Source organism: Oncorhynchus clarkii, chromosome 9 (assembly GCF_045791955.1).
Source record: "Oncorhynchus clarkii lewisi isolate Uvic-CL-2024 chromosome 9, UVic_Ocla_1.0, whole genome shotgun sequence".
Taxonomy (NCBI): Eukaryota; Metazoa; Chordata; class Actinopteri; order Salmoniformes; family Salmonidae; genus Oncorhynchus; species Oncorhynchus clarkii.
In genome coordinates this window covers 75,516,548-75,541,127 of record NC_092155.1, presented here as the reverse complement: position 1 = coordinate 75,541,127, position 24,580 = coordinate 75,516,548, and the positions used below count along the sequence as shown (strand labels likewise).

At 45.4% G+C, this 24,580-nt stretch overlaps 1 protein-coding gene across 1 annotated transcript in view; it reads left to right on the top strand.

The window, feature by feature from the left end:
* Positions 1-24,580, top strand: part of LOC139416955 (laminin subunit alpha-5-like) — a 250,153-nt gene that overhangs the window by 172,387 nt on the left and 53,186 nt on the right. Inside the window, exons 39-53 of the mRNA XM_071166167.1 lie at positions 416-499; positions 1,641-1,871; positions 4,254-4,367; positions 7,152-7,282; positions 7,555-7,635; positions 7,823-8,037; positions 9,106-9,206; positions 11,005-11,188; positions 11,472-11,603; positions 12,026-12,177; positions 12,277-12,387; positions 12,948-13,059; positions 17,161-17,334; positions 17,878-18,074; positions 18,883-18,999. Coding sequence (XP_071022268.1) covers positions 416-499; positions 1,641-1,871; positions 4,254-4,367; positions 7,152-7,282; positions 7,555-7,635; positions 7,823-8,037; positions 9,106-9,206; positions 11,005-11,188; positions 11,472-11,603; positions 12,026-12,177; positions 12,277-12,387; positions 12,948-13,059; positions 17,161-17,334; positions 17,878-18,074; positions 18,883-18,999 — 2,136 coding nt within the window. The remainder of the gene's footprint in view (positions 1-415; positions 500-1,640; positions 1,872-4,253; positions 4,368-7,151; positions 7,283-7,554; positions 7,636-7,822; positions 8,038-9,105; positions 9,207-11,004; positions 11,189-11,471; positions 11,604-12,025; positions 12,178-12,276; positions 12,388-12,947; positions 13,060-17,160; positions 17,335-17,877; positions 18,075-18,882; positions 19,000-24,580) is intronic.

Sequence of the window (24,580 nt, the reverse complement as noted above, 5' to 3'; positions counted from 1 at the left end):
CTCATTAACTACCATTACGGCTGGTTAATCCCTGTTGATAATGTAGCTGTTCTCATTAACTACCATTACGGCTGATTAATCCCTGTTGATAATGTAGCTGTTCTCATTATCATTAACTACCATTACGGCTGGTTAATCCCTGTTGATAATGTAGCTGTTCTCATTATCATTAACTACCATTACGGCTGGTTAATCCCTGTAGATAATGTAGCTGTTCTCATTAACATTAACTACCATTACGGCTGGTTATTCCCTGTTGATAATGTAGCTGTTCTCATTAACTACCATTACGGCTGGTTAATCCCTGTTGATAATGTAGCTGTTCTCATTAACTACCATTACGGCTGGTTAATCCCTGTTGATAGTGGTTGTGCGTCTGATAATAAAGGCTGTGTGTGTGTCTCTGTGTTTCCAGGGTAACCAGATGACCCTGGTGTTCATGGAGAAAGAATACTCTTCACCTGAAGAGCCACACCTGGGGATAGTCCACATGGTAGAGGTAGGACACTGACCACCTGGGGATAGTCCACATGGTAGAGGAGGGACACTGACCACCTGGTGATAGTCCACATGGTGAAGGAGGGACACTGACCACCTGGGGATAGTCCACATGGTAGAGGAGGGACACTGACCACCTGGGGATAGTCCACATGGTAGAGGTAAGACACTGACCACCTGGGGATAGTCCACATGGTGGAGGAGGGACACTGACCACCTGGGGATAGTCCACATGGTAGAGGAGGGACACTGACCACCTGGGGATAGTCCACATGGTAGAGGTAAGACACTGACCACCTGGGGATAGTCCACATGGTAGAGGTAGGACACTGACCACCTAGGGATAGTCCACATGGTAGAGGAGGGACACTGACCACCTGGGGATAGTCCACATGGTAGAGGAGGGACACTGACCACCTGGGGATAGTCCACATGGTAGAGGAGGGACACTGACCACCTGGGGATAGTCCACATGGTGGAGGAGGTACACTGACCACCTGGGGGTAGTCCACATGGTAGAGGAGGGACACTGACCACCTGCGGATAGTCCACATGGTGGAGGAGGTACACTGACCACCTGGGGGTAGTCCACATGGTGGAGGTAGGGCACTGACCACCTGGGGATAGTCCACATGGTGGAGGAGGGACACTGACCTGACCACCTGGGGATAGTCCACATGGTAGAGGAGGGACACTGACCACCTGGGGATAGTCCACATGGTGGAGGAGGGACACTGACCTGACCACCTGGGGTAGTCCACCACCGTGACATTTTATGAATTTTAAATTTTTCCTTTATTTAACTATCAAGTCAGTTAAGAACAAATTCTTATTTTCAATGACGGCCTAGGAACAGTGGGTTAACTGCCTTGTTCCGGGGCAGAACGACAGATTTGACCTTGTCAGCTCGGGGATTTGATCTAGCAACCTTTCGGTTACTCGTCCAATGCCCTAACCACTAGGCTACCTGCTCTAACCACTAGGCTACCTCCTCTAACCACTAGGCTACCTTCTCTAACCACTAGGCTACCTTCTCTAACCACTAGGCTACCTTCTCTAACCACTAGGCTACCTGCCACCAACATCATAATACCCATGCCTACTTTCACCCCCTTCTCTCTCTCTTTACCCCCCCCCCCCAGGGAAGCTTCCGCCATGCCCGGACGGGTAACGTGGTGTCTAGAGAGGAACTGATGATGGTTCTGGTGGGTTTAGAGTCTCTCCAGATCAGAGCTCTCCACTCCCAGTCTGCCCACACTGTGTCGCTACGCGGGGTCGTGCTGGAGGGAGCACAGACCCTGCCCACTGGGCGAAATGCCAACAACGTAGAGATCTGCCTCTGTCCCGCTAACTACCAGGGAGACTCCTGTCAGGTTAGTGTTATTACTAGGTTATTAGTATGTTACTAACCCCCAACAACGTAGAGATCTGTCTCTGTCCCGCTAACTACCAGGGAGACTCTAAGGGGACGTTAGGACTATGTTAGGACGACGTTATGTTATTCATATGTTATTAATGTGTTATTACTAAAACATTACTGGGTTACTAACCATAGCCAGGTTGGAGTGGGTTGACTGATTAGTATCGTGATATTACTGTGTTACTAACCATAGCCAGGTTGGAGTGGGTTGACTGATTAGTATCGTGATGTTACTGTGTTACTAACCCTGCCAGGTTGGAGTGGGTTGACTGATTAGTATCGTGATATTACTGTGTTACGAACCCTGCCAGGTTGGAATGGGTTGACTGATTAGTATCGTGATATTACTGTGTTACTAACCCTGCCAGGTTGGAATGGGTTGACTGATTAGTATCGTGATATTACTGTGTTACTAACCCCGCCAGGTTGGAATGGGTTGACTGATTAGTATCGTGATATTACTGTGTTACTAACCATAGCCAGGTCAGATCACAGCCAGCTGACTGTTTAATATACATCTGGATACTACTGTATGTTATTACATTGCTGGATACCTAAATATGGATATTCTTTGAGGTTTTTACTTGAGATATCCCAACCTTATAGTTAGGTGTGATAAACAGTGATTATACAGTGGGGCAAAAAAGTATTGTCAGCCACCAATTGTGCAAGTTCTCCCACCTAAAAAGATGAGAGAGGCCTGTAATTTTCATCATAGGTACACTTCAACCATGACTGACAAAATGAGAAGAAAATCCTGAAAATCACATTGTAGGATTTTTAATGAATTTATTTGCAAATTATGGTGGAAAATAACTTCTCTCTCTCCCTGCTCTCCCTCACCGTCTCTCTCTCCCTGCTCTCCCTCACCTTCTCTCTCTCCCTGCTCTCCCTCACCGTCTCTCTCTCCCTGCTCTCCCTCACCTTCTCTCTCTCACCCTGCTCTCCCTCACCTTCTCTCTCTCCCTGCTCTCCCTCACCTTCTATCTCTCTCCCTGCTCTCCCTCACCTTCTATCTCTCCCCCTGCTCTCCCTCACCTTCTCTCTCTCCCTGCTCTCCCTCACCTTCTCTCTCTCTCCCTGCTCTCCCTCACCTTCTCTCTCTCCCTCACCTTCTATCTCTCCCTCACTTTCTCTCTCTCCCTGCTCTCCCTCACCTTCTTTCTCTCCCTCACCTTCTCTCTCTCCCCCTGCTCTCCCTCACCTTCTCTCTCTCTCTCCCTGCTCTCCCTCACCTTCTCTCTCTCCCCCTGCTCTCCCTCACCTTCTCTCTCTCCCTGCTCTCCCTCACCTTCTATCTCTCCCCCTGCTCTCCCTCACCTTCTCTCTCTCCCCCTGCTCTCCCTCACCTTCTCTCTCTCCCTGCTCTCCCTCACCTTCTATCTCTCTCCCTGCTCTCCCTCACCTTCTCTCTCTCCCTGCTCTCCCTCACCTTCTATCTCTCCCCCTGCTCTCCCTCACCTTCTATCTCTCCCTCACTTTCTCTCTCTCCCTGCTCTCCCTCACCTTCTCTCTCTCCATCACCTTCTCTCTCTCCCTCACCTTCTCTCTCTCCCTCACCTTCTATCTCTCCCTCACTTTCTCTCTCTCCCTGCTCTCCCTCACCTTCTCTCTCTCCCTCACCTTCTATCTCTCTCCCTGCTCTCCCTCACCTTCTATCTCTCCCCCTGCTCTCCCTCACCTTCTATCTCTCTCCCTGCTCTCCCTCACCTTCTCTCTCTCCCTGCTCTCCCTCACCTTCTATCTCTCCCCCTGCTCTCCCTCACCTTCTCTCTCTCCCTCACTTTCTCTCTCTCCCTGCTCTCCCTCACCTTCTCTCTCTCCCTGCTCTCCCTCACCTTCTCTCTCTCCCTCACTTTCTCTCTCTCCCTGCTCTCCCTCACCTTCTCTCTCTCCCTCACCTTCTCTCTCTCCCTGCTCTCCCTCACCTTCTCTCTCTCCCTCACCTTCTCTCGCTCCCTGCTCTCCCTAACCTTCTCTCTCTCCCTCACCTTCTCTCTCTCCCTGCTCTCCCTCACCTTCTCTCTCTCCCTCACCGTCTCTCTCTCCCTGCTCTCCCTCACCTTCTCTCTCTCCCTCACCTTCTCTCTCTCCCTCACCTTCTCTCTCCCCCTGCTCTCCCTCACCTTCTCTCGCTCCCTGCTCTCCCTAACCTTCTCTCTCTCCCTCACCTTCTCTCTCTCCCTGCTCTCCCTCACCGTCTCTCTCTCCCTGCTCTCCCTCACCTTCTCTCTCTCCCTGCTCTCCCTCACCTTCTCTCTCTCCCTCACCTTCTCTCTCTCCCCCTGCTCTCCCTCCCATCTTCTCCCTCTTCTCCCATCCTCCCCCTCTCCAGCAATGTTCTCCAGGGTACTACAGAGACACTAAAGGTCTGTTCCTGGGGAAGTGTGTTCCCTGCAACTGTAATGGTCACTCTGACCAGTGTCTGGACGGGTCTGGAGTCTGTGAAGTGAGTGCTGCTTGTTTATACCAATCACAAAGATTGTTTACATCAATCACAAACAAAAATGCAAAATGTAATTCATAGGTTACTCCTGGATGGATCAGGAAGTTGTATCACAATGGAAGTTGCAGACTCTCATCTCTTTGCAATGAACTATTAATGACATGAATATTTAGGCTTTCCTAGCTGTGCCACCAGAGACTCTGGGTTCGAGCCCAGGCTCTGTCGTAGCCGGCCGCGACTGGGAGGTCCATGGGGCGACGCACAATTGGCCTAGTGTCGTCCGGGTTAGGGAGGGTTTGGCCGGTAGGGATATCCTTGTCTCATCGCGCACCAGCGACTCCTGTGGCGGGCCGGGCGCAGTGCGCGCTAACCAAGGTTGCCAAGGGTTGAATGCGCGCTGTGTTAAGAAGCAGTGCGGCTTGGTTGGGTTGTGTTTCGGAGGACACATGGCTTTCGACCTTCGTCTCTTTCCCGAGCCCGTACGGGAGTTGTAGCGATGAGACAAGATAGTAACTACAACTAATTAGATACTACGAAATTGGGGAGAAAGGGGGTAAAATATTTTGGCTTTCCAGCTGAATTATAGTCAGTACTAAACACCACTATAACTATAGTCAGTACTATAACACCACTATAACTATAATCAGTACTATAACTATAGTCAGTACTATAACTGTAGTCAGTACTCTAACACCACTATAACTGTAGTCAGTACTATAACTGTAGTCAGTACTATAACTGTAGTCAGTACTATAACTATAGTCAGTACTATAACTATAGGCAGTACTATAACTGTAGTCAGTACTATAACTGTAGTCAGTACTATAACTGTAGTCAGTACTATAACTGTAGTCAGTACTATAACTATAGTCAGTACTATAACTGTAGTCTGTACTATAACACCACTATAACTATAGTCAGTACTATAACACCACTATAACTATAGTCAGTACTATAACTGTAGTCAGTACTATAACACCACTATAACTATAGTCAGTACTATAACACCACTATAACTATAGTCAGTACTATAACACCACTATAACTGTAGTCAGTACTATAACTATAGTCAGTACTATAACACCATTATAACTATAGTCAGTACTATAACACCACTATAACTATAGTCAGTACTATAACTGTAGTCAGTACTATAACTGTAGTCAGTACTATAACTGTAGTCAGTACTATAACTGTAGTCAGTACTAAACACCACTATAACTATAGTCAGTACTATAACACCACTATAACTGTAGTCAGTACTATAACTATAGTCAGTACTATAACTGTAGTCAGTACTATAACTGTAGTCAGTACTATAACTGTAGTCAGTACTATAACACCACTATAACTGTAGTCAGTACTATAACTGTAGTCAGTACTGTAACTGTAGTCAGTACTATAACTATAGTCAGTACTATAACTGTAGTCAGTACTATAACTGTAGTCAGTACTATAACTGTAGTCAGTACTATAACTGTAGTCAGTACTATAACACCACTATAACTATAGTCAGTACTATAACTGTAGTCAGTACTATAACTATAGTCAGTACTATAACTATAGTCAGTACTATAACTGTAGTCAGTACTATAACTGTAGTCAGTACTATAACTATAGTCAGTACTATAACTAGAGTCAGTACTATAACACCACTATAACTGTAGTCAGTACTATAACTATAGTCAGTACTATAACTATAGTCAGTACTATAACACCACTATAACTGTAGTCAGTACTATAACTGTAGTCAGTACTATAACTGTAGTCAGTACTATAACTATAGTCAGTACTATAACTGTAGTCAGTACTATAACTATAGTCAGTACTATAACTGTAGTCAGTACTATAACTATAGTCAGTACTATAACTGTAGTCAGTACTATAACTATAGTCAGTACTATAACTGTAGTCAGTACTATAACTGTAGTCAGTACTATAACTATAGTCAGTACTATAACTACAGTCAGTACTATAACTGTAGTCAGTACTATAACTATAGTCAGTACTATAACTGTAGTCAGTACTATAACTGTAGTCAGTACTATAACTGTAGTCAGTACTATAACACCACTATAACTGTAGTCAGTACTATAACTGTAGTCAGTACTATAACTGTAGTCAGTACTATAACACCCCTATAACTGTAGTCAGTACTATAACTGTAGTCAGTACTATAACTATAGTCAGTACTATAACTATAGTCAGTACTATAACTGTAGTCAGTACTATAACTATAGTCAGTACTATAACTGTAGTCAGTACTATAACTATAGTCAGTACTATAACTGTAGTCAGTACTATAACTGTAGTCAGTACTATAACTATAGTCAGTACTATAACTACAGTCAGTACTATAACTGTAGTCAGTACTATAACTATAGTCAGTACTATAACTGTAGTCAGTACTATAACTGTAGTCAGTACTATAACTGTAGTCAGTACTATAACACCACTATAACTGTAGTCAGTACTATAACTGTAGTCAGTACTATAACTGTAGTCAGTACTATAACACCCCTATAACTGTAGTCAGTACTATAACTGTAGTCAGTACTATAACTATAGTCAGTACTATAACTATAGTCAGTACTATAACACCACTATAACCTCTCGGAACATCATCATGGCTGACAGGCTGTTTTAACTACTGCCTGTGGGAATTGAAATTGAGATGTTCTCCAAGTGTATGACTCAAAAGTTAATTTATATAAATTACCAAAATAATCGTTGTGTTTTAATGTCTGTGTTCTGTTGGGTGTATCATGTATATGATGTTTCTCTCAGAACTGTCAACACAACAGGGCTGGAGACCACTGTGAGAAATGTCAAGGTGGTTTCCATGGTAACAACTCTCGAGATGGACAATCCCTCTCCTGTGACACCTGCCCCTGTCCTCTGCAGGTGTCCTCCAACAAGTCAGTAACCTCTCCTCTCCTCTCCTCTCTTCTCTTCTCTTCTCTTCTCCTTCTCTTTTCTACCCCTGACCCTCTGCAGGTGGCCTTCAACAAATGAGTTGCCTCTCCTCTCCTCACCTCTCCTAGATCCTCTCCTCTCCTCTCCTAGATCCTCTCCTATCCTCTCCTCTCCTAGATCCTCTCTTTGCTCAGTTGTTACGTATTGTAGAGAAACTGTAGATTGGTTTTGTGTCTCTGACTAAACTGGCTGCTACCTCTTCTCTCCTGTGTAGTTTTGCAGTGGGCTGTGTGGAGAAACTCAACAGGATGCAGTGTCTGTGTATGCCTGGCTACGCTGGACCCCAGTGTCAAAGGTCAGTAGTCCATTCAATGATGAAATCAGCTTGACTATATAACAATCTTGCCATGTTGACCTAACAGTGAAGAGAGCAGTTTTTATGAAAAATGTCTCATACTTCATTTGTTTGATGACCTTAACAAACACACCTGTGTCCAATCCACGCGCTGACTCCTCCTCATTCTGTGTCTACCCTCCTTCAGGTGTGCTCCCGGTTTCTACGGCAACCCCATGGTTATTGGCAGCGCGTGCCAGCCCTGCCATTGCCATGACAACACGGACCCCAACATGCTGTTCAGCGACTGTGACGGGCTGACGGGCGAGTGTCACAGCTGCATGCACAACACCGCCGGGACGCACTGTGAGATCTGCGGCCCTGGTTTCTACGGTGACGCAGTCACTGCCAGGAACTGCACCAGTAAGACCAACCGGCCCCTTTTGGACAATACACACACACACACACACAGACGCATGTACACACACACACACACACACACACACAGACGCATGTACACACACACACATACATACACACACACAGACGCATGTACACACACACACAGACGCATGTACACACACACACAGACGCATGTACACACACACACACACACACACAGGTCTGTACGTGTTTATGCACGTGAAAACACACATACACACGCAAACACACATACACATAAATCCACTCACACACACACACACACACACATCCATACCCTCTCTAGCCTAATCCCAGTTTACAGCCTCTCTAGCCTAATCCCAGTTGACATACCCTCTAGCCTAATTCCAGTTTACATACCCTCTCTAGCCTAATCCCAGTTTACAGCCTATCTAGCCTAATCCCAGTTTACAGCCTCTCTCTAACCTAATCCCAGTTTACATACCCTCTCTAGCCTAATCCCAGTTTACATACCTTCTCTATCCTAATCCCAGTTTACATACCTTCTCTATCCTAATCCCAGTTTACAGCCTCTCTAGCCTAATCCCAGTTTACATCCTCTCTAGCCTAATCCCAGTTTACAGCCTCTCTAGCCTAATCCCAGTTTACATACCCTCTCTAGCCTAATTCCAGTTTACATACCCTCTCTAGCCTAATTCCAGTTTACATACCCTCTCTAGCCTAATCCCAGTTTACAGCCTCTCTAGCCTAATCCCAGTTTACAGCCTCTCTAGCCTAATCCCAGTTTACAGCCTCTCTAGCCTAATCCCAGTTTACAGCCTATCTAGCCTAATCCCAGTTTACAGCCTATCTAGCCTAATCCCAGTTTACAGCCTCTCTAGCCTAATCCCAGTTTACAGCCTCTCTCTTCCACTAAATGTATTTCTCTCTAGGAAGTCTAAAAAAACGAGTTCTGTTTTCACCACAAGGTCTTAATCTCGTTAATAACATGTTGTGTGCGAAGGGTTAACAAATCACTTCCTCTGTGTGAGATGGTTTCCAGTCAGTCGTCCCTGCAATTATCTCCCCATCTCTCTCTTATTTACCCAGGATGCAACTGCTCTCCCTGTGGCACAGCTTCATGTGACCGTCACACAGGACAATGTCAATGTAAACAGGGTGTGACCGGACCACACTGTGACCGCTGCCAGGTACGTACTGAACTCAGTTATCGTCAGAAACTGTGACCCCTGCCAGGTACGTACTGAACTCAGTTATCGTCAGAAACTGTGACCCCTACCAGGCACGTACTGAACTCAGTTATCATCAGAAACTGTGACCCCTGCCAGGTACGTACTGAACTCAGTTATCGTCAGAAACTGTGACCCCTACCAGGTACGTACTGAACTCAGTTATCGTCAGAAACTGGGACCCCTACCAGGTACGTACTGAACTCAGTTATCGTCAGAAACTGTGACCCCTACCAGGCACATACTGAACTCAGTTATCATCAGAAACTGTGACCCCTACCAGGTACGTACTGAACTCAGTTATCGTCAGAAACTGTGACCCCTACCAGGTACGTACTGAACTCAGTTATCATCAGAAACTGTGACCCCTACCAGGTACGTACTGAACTCAGTTATCGTCAGAAACTGTGACCCCTACCAGGTACGTACTGAACTCAGTTATCATCAGAAACTGTGACCCCTACCAGGTACGTACTGAACTCAGTTATCGTCAGAAACTGTGACCCCTACCAGGTACATACTGAACTCAGTTATCGTCAGAAACTGGGACCCCTACCAGGTACATACTGAACTCAGTTATCGTCAGAAACTGTGACCCCTACCAGGTACGTACTGAACTCAGTTATCGTCAGAAACTGTGACCCCTACCAGGTACGTACTGAACTCAGTTATCATCAGAAACTGGGACCCCTACCAGGTACGTACTGAACTCAGTTATCGTCAGAAACTGTGACCCCTACCAGGTACGTACTGAACTCAGTTATCATCAGAAACTGTGACCCCTACCAGGTACGTACTGAACTCAGTTATCGTCAGAAACTGTGACCCCTACCAGGTACATACTGAACTCAGTTATCGTCAGAAACTGGGACCCCTACCAGGTACGTACTGAACTCAGTTATCATCAGAAACTGGGACCCCTACCAGGTACGTACTGAACTCAGTTATCGTCAGAAACTGTGACCCCTACCAGGTACGTACTGAACTCAGTTATCGTCAGAAACTGTGACCCCTACCAGGTACGTACTGAACTCAGTTATCGTCAGAAACTGGGACCCCTACCAGGTACGTACTGAACTCAGTTATCGTCAGAAACTGTGACCCCTACCAGGTACGTACTGAACTCAGTTATCGTCAGAAACTGTGACCCCTACCAGGTACGTACTGAACTCAGTTATCGTCAGAAACTGGGACCCCTACCAGGCACATACTGAACTCAGTTATCGTCAGAAACTGTGACCCCTGCCAGGTACGTACTGAACTCAGTTATCATCAGAAACTGTGACCCCTACCAGGTACGTACTGAACTCAGTTATCGTCAGAAACTGTGACCCCTACCAGGTACGTACTGAACTCAGTTATCGTCAGAAACTGTGAGTTCACAGTAACTGACTGTTGTTCAGTCAATCAAGTCATTCACCAGTAACTGACTGTTGTTCAGTCAAGGTCTTGGCCTGCTGTCTGACTGTTGTTCAGTCAAGGTCTTGGCCTGCTGTCTATGTCCTCTCCTCATTGGGCTCCCGAATGGCGCAGTGGTCTAAGGCACTGCATCACAGTACTAGGGGCATCACTACAGACCCTGGTTCGATTCCAAGTTGTATCACAACTGGCCGTGATTGGTAGTCCCATAGGGCGCCGCACAATTGGCCCAGTGTTGTTAGGTTTTGGCCGGGGTAGGCTGCCATTGTAAATAAGAATTTGTTTTTCACTGACTGGCCTGTTTAAATAAAAACAATTGTATGTCTGTGTTTTTCCACAGGACGGTGCGTTTGGCTATGAGTCGTGCTCCGGGTGTCGTCGCTGTGACTGTGACGCCGCGGCGGCCCTGGTCCAACCGTGTGACCCCAGGACCGGGTCGTGTGCCTGCCAACCAGGGATCAGTGGCCCTAACTGTCGCCAGTGTGCCCCTGGGTACTGGGACTACCGCCCTGAGGGATGCAGGAGTGAGTTGAAACCACAGAGAAAAGATGGTGATAATGCCAACAGACGGGATCTCTGGCTGACTAGCAGGGGCCAGAGACGACATTATTCGTTTCAATAGTTTGTTTTCTTCTCACCTTCAATGGATTGTTGATGGCTAACTCAATTTGTATGTTTTTTTTTCCTCCGATATTTACAAAGTTTTAAAAAGAAAGCTAAAAAAAGAAAGTATTGCTTCTCTTGCTGTTCCCCGTGGTCCTCTAACGATAGTTATAAAGATGTCTGTTCTCTTCCCTGTGTGTTCAGAGTGTCAGTGTCAGCACGGTCGCTGTGACCCTCGGACAGGGGAGTGTCGCTGTGGAGACGGCTTGACAGGCAGACAGTATTCCCATAGATACAATGTTCCTGTACAGCACGGACGTGACATGACCTGTGAACGTGAGTGGTGACCTAGCCAGCGGGGGGGGGGGGGGGAATAAGGAGAGGCTGAAATGAGCTGTTAGTATCGATGCAACATCCTGACGCTCTGACAAATATCAGCTCATAGCTTCCTGAAGACGTTAAGGGAGGACATTTTGACGTTTCAGCTGCGACCTGCAAACACGGTGTTGTGGTGGACGTGATGTGTGTGCGTGTGTGCGTGTGTGTCTGTGTGTGTCTGTGTGTGTGTGTGTGTTTGATGAAGGTGACTAAGTGTGTATGTGTGTGTGCGTGTGTGTGTGTGTTTGATAAAGGTGACTGTGTGTGCGTGCGTGCGTGCGTGCGTGCGTGCGTGTGTGTGAGTGCGTGCGTGCGTGTGTGTGTGTGTGTGTGTGCGTGCGATCTAGGAGATAATGTGTGTCTTGTCTGTGTCCTTACAGCATGTGACAGCTGTGTCGTAGTCCTGTTGAAGGATCTAGACGGTATGACTGACAACTTTGGCTCAGTGGCTCATCACCTGATCAACCTGAGCGTCTCCTCTATCCCCTGGGCTCAGCTACACAACCTCAGCAGATCCGTGAACGATATCGCTGTGAGTACATAAACACTCTTAACAAAGCAACACCCCTATTTCTACTTCTTCTAACTCCTTTTCGGCATTGTACTCACCGAAAGTACCTCTGTTACCCAGAATGCCATAGAGAACTACAGCGATACTCTGGATGAGAGCAGTAATAGACTGGACATGTTGGAGGGAGAGTTCATCAACATCAATTCAGACATCAATGACCTGGAGGGGAAGGTGATGACCATTTATCGCAGTAACTTTTACTCTCTCGTTCTCTCTCTCTCGTTCTCTCTCTCTCTCGTTCTCTCTCTTGTTCTCCCGTTCTCTCTCTGTCTCCCTCTCTCGTTCTCGCTCTCTCGCTCTCTCTCTGTCTCTCTCTCGCTCTGTCTCTCTCTCTCTCTCGTTCTCTCTCTCTTTGTCTCTGTCTCTCTGTCTCTCTCTCTCTCTCTCGTTCTCTCTCTCGTTCTCTCTCTCTCTCTCTCTCTCTCTCGTTCTCTCTCTTGTTCTCCCGTTCTCTCTCTCTCTCTCGTTCTCTCTCTCTCGTTCTCTCTCTCTCTCGTTCTCTCTCTTTCTCTCTCTCGTTCTCTCTCTCTACCCGTCTCTCTCTTTTAAAACATATGCATTAATTTTATTTTCTATAACGTATTAATTCCTTATTTGTTACAGTCAACTACTCCAAAACTAGTGTTCAGTAATTCACACAGTAGTGTATCCAACCAGTATAAGTTAGGCACTAAGGTTGACTGTAACATCCGACAGTATGTTGAGTTGATGTAATGTCGTCCTCCGGCCAGGTGGTGGCGACAGCAGACAAAGCAAACACTCTGGAGAACAGCGGCACTGACACGCATCAGAGAGCCCGGGACCTGCTCTCACACATCAAGAGCATCATGGGCAAGGTGAAAGGTAGGTGTGTAAGGAGCTCACCAGCTAGTCGTCCTAATACCCAAGCCCACCTAAGTGAAAAATCTGTCCTTGTGCCCTTGAGCAAAGGGCACTTAACCCTGTTTGATCTGGATGAGAGCGATTGGTCAGTGTCAAATGTGTTTGTTTTGTATTACATAAACGCTTTAAAATTCCCAAAAAGTGACGTTAGATGATTGAAGATGATGTCATAGAACAAACCATATAAGATCTCCTAAGATCTCCTAAAATCACCTAAGATCACCCAAGACCACCTAAGATCTTCTAAGATCACCTAAGACCACCTAAAATCACCTAAGATCTCCTAAGATCACCTAAGATCACCTAAGACCACCTAAAATCACCTAAGATCACCAAAGATCTCCTAAGATCTTCTAAGATCACCTAAGATCACCTAATACCACCTAAAATCACCTAAGATCTTCTAAGATCACCTAAGATCACCTAAGACCACCTAAAATCACCTAAGATCTCCTAAGATCACCAAAGATCACCAAAGATCACCAAAGATCTCCTAAGATCTTCTAAGATCACCTAAGATCACCTAAGACCACCTAAAATCACCTAAGATCTCCTAAGATCACCAAAGATCACCAAAGATCTCCTAAGATCTTCTAAGATCACCTAAGATCACCTAAGACCACCTAAAAGCACCTAAGATCTCCTAAGACCACCTAAAATCACCTAAGATCTCCTAAGATCACCAAAGATCACCAAAGATCTCCTAAGATCTCCTAAGACCACCTAAAATCACCTAAGATCTCCTAATATCACCAAAGATCACCAAAGATCTCCTAAGATCTCCTAAGACCACCTAAAATGACCTAAGATCTCCTAAGACCACCTAAAATCACCTAAGATCTCCTAAGATCACCTAAGATCTCCTAAGATCTCCTAAGATCTTCTACCAAACCACCTAAAATCACCTAAGATCTCCTAAGATCACCAAAGATCTCCTAAGATCTTCTAAGATCACCTAAAATCACCTAAGATCTCCTAAGATCACCAAAGATCACCAAAGATCTCCTAAGATCTTCTAAGATCACCTAAGATCACCTAAGACCACCTAAAATCACCTAAGATCTCCTAAGACCACCTAAAATCACCTAAGATCTCCTAAGATCACCAAAGATCACCAAAGATCTCCTAAGATCTCCTAAGACCACCTAAAATCACCTAAGATCACCAAAGATCACCAAAGATCACCAAAGATCTCCTAAGATCACCAAAGATCTCCTAAGATCACCAAAGATCTCCTAAGATCTCCTAAGATCTCCTAAGATCTCCTAAGATCACCTAAGACCACCTAAAATCACCAAAGATCTCCTAAGATCACCAAAGATCTCCTAAGATCACCAAAGATCTCCTAAGATCTCCTAAGATCACCTAAGACCACCTAAAATCACCAAAGATCTCCTAAGATCACCAAAGATCACCTAAGATCTTATAAGATCACCAAAGACCATATGTTTGGATTTTTGTAGTTGAATGAGGAGGTAAAGGCATCACAAAGATCGATCTCCTAAGATCTTCTAAGATCACCTAAGATCACCTAAGACCACCTAAAATCACCTAAGATCTCCTAAGACCACCTAAAATCACCTAAGATCTCCTAAGATCACCAAAGATCACCAAAGATCTCCTAAGATCTCCTAAGACCACCTAAAATCACCTAAGATCACCAAAGATCACCAAAGATCACCAAAGATCACCAAAGATCTCCTAAGATCACCAAAGATCTCCTAAGATCACCAAAGATCTCCTAAGATCTCCTAAGATCACCTAAGACCACCTAAAATCACCTAAGATCACCAAAGATCACCAAAGATCACCAAAGATCACCAAAGATCTCCTAAAATCACCAAAGATCTCCTAAGATCACCTAAGACCACCTAAGATCACCAAAGATCACCTAAGATCTTATAAGATCACCAAAGATCTCCTAAGATCTCCTAAGATCACCTAAGACCACCTAAAATCACCTAAGATCACCAAAGATCACCAAAGATCACCAAAGATCACCAAAGATCTCCTAAAATCACCAAAGATCTCCTAAGATCACCTAAGATCACCAAAGACCATATGTTTGTATTTTTGTAGTTGAATGAGGAGGTAAAGGCATCCACGTGTTTTCCATCCCGAACAGTTTGTGGCATACATTTTAGGACAACATTTTCGTGATGTTTTTTTGTTCATTCGGCAAACTTTTTTTTCCCCGCGGCAAACCGAAGTCGATAGCCCAAATCTACGCCCCTTCGTTAGTGATTGGTCAACAGGAGGGATTCTACAATGACGTGTTTGTTGTCATTTCATTGAGCCTTAAAAAAAATAAAAATACTGCACCAAACATAGTTAAATGTATAATTGCGCGACTAAAATGAGTTATTTTTTTATTAATTCTGACTATTTTGAGGAAGTGGATACTGGCTACGGCGTCTCAAGATGGACAAACAGTACTATTGCCGCTTTTTTTTTCCTATTTGCTCAAGCAAAGGTATAAGGGAGTACGAGAGCACACTCGTTCAGTTCGCCTAGCCGAGTTCGGTTTAGCGCCAGACAATCCAAAACATTTACACCCCTGTTGTTACTGCTGAAGAGAAACGGGTCCCAGCATTCTGGTCTGAATTGTATTTAAAATTTAATTTTACCTTTATTTAACTAGGCAAGTCAGTTAAGAACAAATTCTTATATTCAATGACGGCCTAGGAACAGTGGGTTAACTGCCTTGTTCAGGGGCAGAAAAACAGATTTTTACCTTGTCAGCTCGGGGGTTTGAACTTGCAACCTTCCGGTTACTAGTCCAACGCTCTTAACCACTAGGCTACCCTGCCGCCCCAAGATTGAACAAAGGGCCCTCAGGTCAGCCATTTAATGAATAGGCATAGGTCTATATATCAATTACACTGTCCCAAATGAATTAGCGTATGTGATATTAGTGCCCAAAAATATGTAGACAAATAAATGTCTATTGAACAACAAATATCAGCAAAATTAAAGAATCCTATTTTGATTAAAAAAAAAAATTACCTAGTAGTCAAACCCCAAATTCAAGACAATCATCAAAATATCTGGAATCATGCATTCCTGCTTGAAGACTGTGTTAGAATAAACCGTTTATTTATTGAATCGTTTTAGTAGTCTAGTACACTTCTGAGTGAAACACTGAAATCACTTCATCATTTTTTCTATAGCGTGACCCTCGTGGGCTGGAGCCACCCACTGAACCTGTTATTATGGAGCCCTGTGACTCTCACGCATAGACTATACAGACCTAATGCTGCAGGAGAACCATACTGGTCTGAATCACACTATATATACAGACCTAATGCTGCAGGAGAACCATACTGGTCTGAATCACACTATATATATATAAATAGACCATACAACAAAAACTGAGTGACATAGACTGACCAGGTGAATCCAGGTGAAAGCTATGATCCCTTATTGATGTCACTTGTTAAATCCACTTCAATCAGTGTAGATGAAAGGGGAGGAGACAGGTGGTTAAAGAAGGATTTTTAAGCCTTGAGACATGGATTGTGTATGAGTGCCATTCAGAGGGTGAATGGGCAAGACTAAATATTTAAGTGCCTTTGTACGGGGTATGGTAGTAGGCGCCAGGTGCACTGGTTTGTGTGAAGAATTGCAACGCTGCTGAGTTTTTCACACTCGACAGTTTCACGTGTGTATCAAGAATGGTCCACCACCCAGAGGACATCCAGCCAACTTGGCACAACTGTGGGAAGCATTGGATTGGAGTCAACATGGGCCAGCATCCCTGTGGAACGCTTTCGACACCTTGTAGTCCATGCCCCAACAAATTTATGCTTTTCCGATGGCATAAGGGGGTGCAACTCAGTAGTAGGAAGGTGTTCCTAATGTTTTGTACACTCTGTGTCTAAAATATAGATGTTGTCTTTCTCTCTCTCTCTCTCTGTCTCTCTCTGTCTCTCTCTCCTCTGTCTCTCTCTCTCTCTCTCTCTCTCTCTGTCTCTCTCTCAATCTCTCTGTCTCTCTCTCCTCTCTCTCTCTCCTCTCTCTCTCTCTCTCTCACTCTCTCATTCTTACTCTCTGCCTATCCAGACCTCATGCTGCAGGTAAAACGTACGGTTCTGAATGAGACAGAAGTGGAGCAGGAGGAGGAAGACCTCTCTGAGAAGATACAGCAGGTGGAGGCCATGCTGAGAGAGATGAGATTCAGGAGCTGTGTCGGCCAGAAGAAGATAGCCGACAGAGAGCTGTCCGAGGCTGAGAAACGTCAGTCATGCTCTTAGAAATATAATTACTAGAGCGGGAATCTATATTCAAGTCAATGATCTCCAATGGGTGGGCAGGTGGCCATTTTGAGTGTACCTATCCATAACCAGGAAGTGCTATGTTTCTGAAAGCCTTATGATTGATTCTCAAATGTAGTCGGAGGCTTCGTATTGGAGGGTGTGACGCAATATAATCTATATTGGTCGATTGGTTGACAGTAGGTGTGTGTGTGGGGGGGGGGGGGGGGCAGGACGTCCTGTATAAACTCAAACTTACTTCCATGACAACTTCCTTCACAATTGCTCTGCTCTGCTCTACTCCGCTAAGCTCAAGAAGTATGAAAGTCCTGACGTCTGCGGAGGCTGCGTCGCAGTAAATACCGTACGCCCACTTCAGACGTCGGATTGCCCACACGAAGCCTTTTAGTCACACATCTGTCCATACGAGATATACTGCTGTAGTGCTTTGTATTCAGGACCTTAAGGAGGAGACCTTCTGATGGTAAAACTAAAGGTGTCTTTTTCATTTTCTGTCTCTCTGTAGTGCTGGAGAAGGTGAAAGACCAGCTGGTGAGTCGTGTGGTGGAGAACGAGGGCTTGGTGAAGAACATCAGGGAGAGTCTGGGGAAGTTCCATGACCAACTGATGGACCTGAGGGACGCTCTGAACCAGGCAGTTAACAACACGGCCGTCGCCTCCGATACGAACGCTGTTAATGAGAAGAGGCTGGAGGACTGCCAGGTAACACAGACATGCAGAGATGGACACACGCACACACACACACATACACACACACACGTACACACACACATACACATACACATACACACACACACACACACACACACACACACACACACACACACACACACACACACACACACACACACACATACGTGTTTTTCTATCCGTGTTAGATCCTCACTTTCCCAGTGTACACACACACACTGAAAGCCACACACACACACACACATACACCTACACGCACACACATACACACACACACACATACACACACACACACACACACACACACACACACACACACACACACACACACACAAAGACACACACACACACACATACACACACTGAAAGACACACATACACACTGAAAGACACACACACACACACACACTGAAAGTCACACACACACACACACACATTGAAAGAAACACACACACACACTGAAAGACACACACATACACTGCATGCAGTGAACACACACACACACACTCACACACACACTGAAAGACACACACACACAGAAAGACACACACACACACTGAAAGACACACACATACACTGCATGCAGTGAACACACACACACACTCACACACACACTGAAAGACACACACACACAGAAAGACACACACACACACACACAGAAAGACACACACACACAGAAAGACACACACACACACAGAAAGACACACACACACACAGGAAAGCAGAATGAGAGTTCATCACAATCTGACACAGACATCGTTTTTTGTACCTATTTAATTCTATTCACAGTATTCTCTCTTCATGTTGTTTCTGTCTGCAGCAACACGTGGATGAGCTGAATGTGAAGAACAAGGAGGTGGAGAATCTCCTGCAGATGGCAGAGGATGACGTGGCCGCTGTCAATGACATGCTGTCTATGCTGCACGACTCCAAGGAGGTGAGGACATGTCCAACGTCATCAAGGCTTTTCTAGGGTCTAAACACTAGGGTTTATAAGGGACACAGTTCAACTACAAAAAAATTAAAATAAAACTTAGTTGAAACTTACTGACTGACTGACTGACTTTATGGTCTCCATGGGGAAATGTTGTTGCAGTGTCATGTACACGTTTAAATTGCCATTTAAATAGAAAACAAAGTTTACAATACAACTTTCATAACAGTTACGCACCAATAAAAATAATGAAAAAATAAAAAGACTAGCCTGCTGGTCTTACTGAGTCTATAGGAACATTAACCTGCTGGTCTTACTGAGTCTATAGGAACATTAGCCTGCTGGTCTTACTGAGGCTATAGGAACATTAGCCTGCTGGCCTTACTGAGTGGATAGGAACATTAGCCTGCTGGTCTTACTGAGGCTATAGGAACATTAGCCTGCTGGTCTTACTGAGGCTATAGGAACATTAGCCTGCTGGTCTTACTGAGTCTATAGGAACATTAGCCTGCTGGTCTTACTGAGGCTATAGGAACATTAGCCTGCTGGTCTTACTGGGTTGATAGGAACATTAGCCTGCTGGCCTTACTGAGTGGATAGGAACATTAGCCTGCTGGTCTTACTGAGTCTATAGGAACATTAGCCTGCTGGTCTTACTGAGTCTATAGGAACATTAGCCTGCTGGTCTTACTGAGTCTATAGGAACATTAGCCTGCTGGTCTTACTGAGTCTATAGGAACATTAGCCTGCTGGTCTTACTGAGTCTATAGGAACATTAGCCTGCTGGTCTTACTGAGTCTATAGGAACATTAGCCTGCTGGTCTTACTGAGTCTATAGGAACATTAGCCTGCTGGTCTTACTGAGTCTATAGGAACATTAGCCTGCTGGTCTTACTGAGTCTATAGGAACATTAGCCTGCTGGTCTTACTGAGTCTATAGGAACATTAGCCTGCTGGTCTTACTGAGGCTATAGGAACATTAGCCTGCTGGTCTTACTGAGTCTATAGGAACATTAGCCTGCTGGTCTTACTGAGGTCTATAGGAACATTAGCCTGCTGGTCTTACTGAGTCTATAGGAACATTAGCCTGCTGGTCTTACTGAGTCTATAGGAACATTAGCCTGCTGGTCTTACTGAGGCTATAGGAACATTAGCCTGCTGGCCTTACTGAGTGGATAGGAACATTAGCCTGCTGGTCTTACTGAGGCTATAGGAACATTAGCCTGCTGGTCTTACTGAGGCTATAGGAACATTAGCCTGCTGGTCTTACTGAGTCTATAGGAACATTAGCCTGCTGGTCTTACTGAGGCTATAGGAACATTAGCCTGCTGGTCTTACTGAGTTGATAGGAACATTAGCCTGCTGGCCTTACTGAGTGGATAGGAACATTAGCCTGCTGGTCTTACTGAGTCTATAGGAACATTAGCCTGCTGGTCTTACTGAGTCTATAGGAACATTAGCCTGCTGGTCTTACTGAGTCTATAGGAACATTAGCCTGCTGGTCTTACTGAGTCTATAGGAACATTAGCCTGCTGGTCTTACTGAGTCTATAGGAACATTAGCCTGCTGGTCTTACTGAGTCTATAGGAACATTAGCCTGCTGGTCTTACTGAGTCTATAGGAACATTAGCCTGCTGGTCTTACTGAGTCTATAGGAACATTAGCCTGCTGGTCTTACTGAGTCTATAGGAACATTAGCCTGCTGGTCTTACTGGGTCTATAGGAACATTAGCCTGCTGGTCTTACTGAGTCTATAGGAACATTAGCCTGCTGGTCTTACTGGGTCTATAGGAACATTAGCCTGCTGGTCTTACTGAGTCTATAGGAACATTAGCCTGCTGGTCTTACTGAGTCTATAGGAACATTAGCCTGCTGGTCTTACTGGGTCTATAGGAACATTAGCCTGCTGGTCTTACTGAGTCTATAGGAACATTAGCCTGCTGGTCTTACTGAGGCTATAGGAACATTAGCCTGCTGGCCTTACTGGGTCTATAGGAACATTAGCCTGCTGGTCTTACTGAGTCTATAGGAACATTAGACTGCTGGTCTTACTGAGTCTATAGGAACATTAGCCTGCTGGTCTTACTGAGTCTATAGGAACATTAGCCTGCTGGTCTTACTGGGTCGATAGGAACATTAGCCTGCTGGCCTTACTGGATGGATAGGAACATTAGCCTGCTGGCCTTACTGAGTCTATAGGAGCATTAGCCTGCTGGCCTTACTGAGTCTATAGGAACATTAGCCTGCTGGCCTTACTGAGTCTATAGGAACATTAGCCTGCTGGCCTTACTGAGTCTATAGGAACATTAGCCTGCTGGCCTTACTGAGTCTATAGGAACATTAGCCTGCTGGCCTTACTGAGTCTATAGGAACATTAGCCTGCTGGCCTTACTGAGTCTATAGGAACATTAGCCTGCTGGTCTTACTGAGTCTATAGGAACATTAGCCTGCTGGTCTTACTGAGTGGATAGGAACATTAGCCTGCTGGCCTTACTGAGTGGATAGGAACATTAGCCTGCTGGCCTTACTGAGTCGATAGGAACATTAGCCTGCTGGCCTTACTGAGTCGATAGGAACATTAGCCTGCTGGCCTTACTGAGTGGATAGGAACATTAGCCTGCTGGTCTTACTGAGTGGATAGGAACATTAGCCTGCTGGCCTTACTGAGTGGATAGGAACATTAGCTTGCTGGTCTTACTGAGTCTATAGGAACATTAGCCTGCTGGCCTTACTGAGTCTATAGGAACATTAGCCTGCTGGTCTTACTGAGTCTATAGGAACATTAGCCTGCTGTTCTTACTGGGTCTATAGGAACATTAGCCTGCTGGTCTTACTGAGTCTATAGGAACATTAGCCTGCTGGTCTTACTGAGTCTATAGGAACATTAGCCTGCTGGCCTTACTGGGTCTATAGGAACATTAGCCTGCTGGTCTTACTGAGTCTATAGGAACATTAGCCTGCTGGTCTTACTGAGTCTATAGGAACATTAGCCTGCTGGTCTTACTGAGTCTAAAGGAACATTAGCCTGCTGGTCTTACTGGGTCGATAGGAACATTAGCCTGCTGGCCTTACTGGATGGATAGGAACATTAGCCTGCTGGCCTTACTGAGTCTATAGGAACATTAGCCTGCTGGCCTTACTGGTCTATAGGAACATTAGCCTGCTGGCCTTACTGAGTCTATAGGAACATTAGCCTGCTGGCCTTACTGAGTCTATAGGAACATTAGCCTGCTGGCCTTACTGAGTCTATAGGAACATTAGCCTGCTGGCCTTACTGAGTCTATAGGAACATTAGCCTGCTGGCCTTACTGAGTCTATAGGAACATTAGCCTGCTGGCCTTACTGAGTGGATAGGAACATTAGCCTGCTGGCCTTACTGAGTCTATAGGAACATTAGCCTGCTGGTCTTACTGAGTCTATAGGAACATTAGCCTGCTGGTCTTACTGAGTGGATAGGAACATTAGCCTGCTGGCCTTACTGAGTGGATAGGAACATTAGCCTGCTGGTCTTACTGAGTCTATAGGAACATTAGCCTGCTGGTCTTACTGAGTCTATAGGAACATTAGCCTGCTGGTCTTACTGAGTCTATAGGAACATTAGCCTGCTGGCCTTACTGAGTCTATAGGAACATTAGCCTGCTGGCCTTACTGAGTCGATAGGAACATTAGCCTGCTGGCCTTACTGAGTGGATAGGAACATTAGCCTGCTGGTCTTACTGAGTTGATAGGAACATTAGCCTGCTGGCCTTACTGAGTGGATAGGAACATTAGCCTGCTGGTCTTACTGGGTCGATAGGAACATTAGCCTGCTGGCCTTACTGGATGGATAGGAACATTAGCCTGCTGGCCTTACTGAGTCTATAGGAACATTAGCCTGCTGGCCTTACTGAGTCTATAGGAACATTAGCCTGCTGGCCTTACTGAGTCTATAGGAACATTAGCCTGCTGGCCTTACTGAGTCTATAGGAACATTAGCCTGCTGGCCTTACTGAGTCTATAGGAACATTAGCCTGCTGGCCTTACTGAGTGGATAGGAACATTAGCCTGCTGGCCTTACTGAGTCTATAGGAACATTAGCCTGCTGGTCTTACTGAGTCTATAGGAACATTAGCCTGCTGGTCTTACTGAGTGGATAGGAACATTAGCCTGCTGGCCTTACTGAGTGGATAGGAACATTAGCCTGCTGGCCTTACTGAATCGATAGGAACATTAGCCTGCTGGCCTTACTGAGTGGATAGGAACATTAGCCTGCTGGTCTTACTGAGTGGATAGGAACATTAGCCTGCTGGTCTTACTGAGTCTATAGGAACATTAGCCTGCTGGCCTTACTGAGTCTATAGGAACATTAGCCTGCTGGTCTTACTGAGTCTATAGGAACATTAGCCTGCTGTTCTTACTGGGTCTATAGGAACATTAGCCTGCTGGTCTTACTGAGTCTATAGGAACATTAGCCTGCTGGTCTTACTGAGTCTATAGGAACATTAGCCTGCTGGCCTTACTGGGTCTATAGGAACATTAGCCTGCTGGTCTTACTGAGTCTATAGGAACATTAGCCTGCTGGTCTTACTGAGTCTATAGGAACATTAGCCTGCTGGTCTTACTGAGTCTAAAGGAACATTAGCCTGCTGGTCTTACTGGGTCGATAGGAACATTAGCCTGCTGGCCTTACTGGATGGATAGGAACATTAGCCTGCTGGCCTTACTGAGTCTATAGGAACATTAGCCTGCTGGCCTTACTGAGTCTATAGGAACATTAGCCTGCTGGCCTTACTGAGTCTATAGGAACATTAGCCTGCTGGCCTTACTGAGTCTATAGGAACATTAGCCTGCTGGCCTTACTGAGTCTATAGGAACATTAGCCTGCTGGCCTTACTGAGTATATAGGAACATTAGCCTGCTGGCCTTACTGAGTGGATAGGAACATTAGCCTGCTGGCCTTACTGAGTCTATAGGAACATTAGCCTGCTGGTCTTACTGAGTCTATAGGAACATTAGCCTGCTGGTCTTACTGAGTGGATAGGAACATTAGCCTGCTGGCCTTACTGAGTGGATAGGAACATTAGCCTGCTGGTCTTACTGAGTCTATAGGAACATTAGCCTGCTGGTCTTACTGAGTCTATAGGAACATTAGCCTGCTGGTCTTACTGAGTCTATAGGAACATTAGCCTGCTGGCCTTACTGAGTCTATAGGAACATTAGCCTGCTGGCCTTACTGAGTCGATAGGAACATTAGCCTGCTGGCCTTACTGAGTGGATAGGAACATTAGCCTGCTGGTCTTACTGAGTTGATAGGAACATTAGCCTGCTGGCCTTACTGAGTGGATAGGAACATTAGCCTGCTGGTCTTACTGAGTCTATAGGAACATTAGCCTGCTGGCCTTACTGAGTGGATAGGAACATTAGCCTGCTGGTCTTACTGAGTCTATAGGAACATTAGCCTGCTGGTCTTACTGAGTGGATAGGAACATTAGCCTGCTGGCCTTACTGAGTCTATAGGAACATTAGCCTGCTGGCCTTACTGAGTCGATAGGAACATTAGCCTGCTGGCCTTACTGAGTCTATAGGAACATTAGCCTGCTGGCCT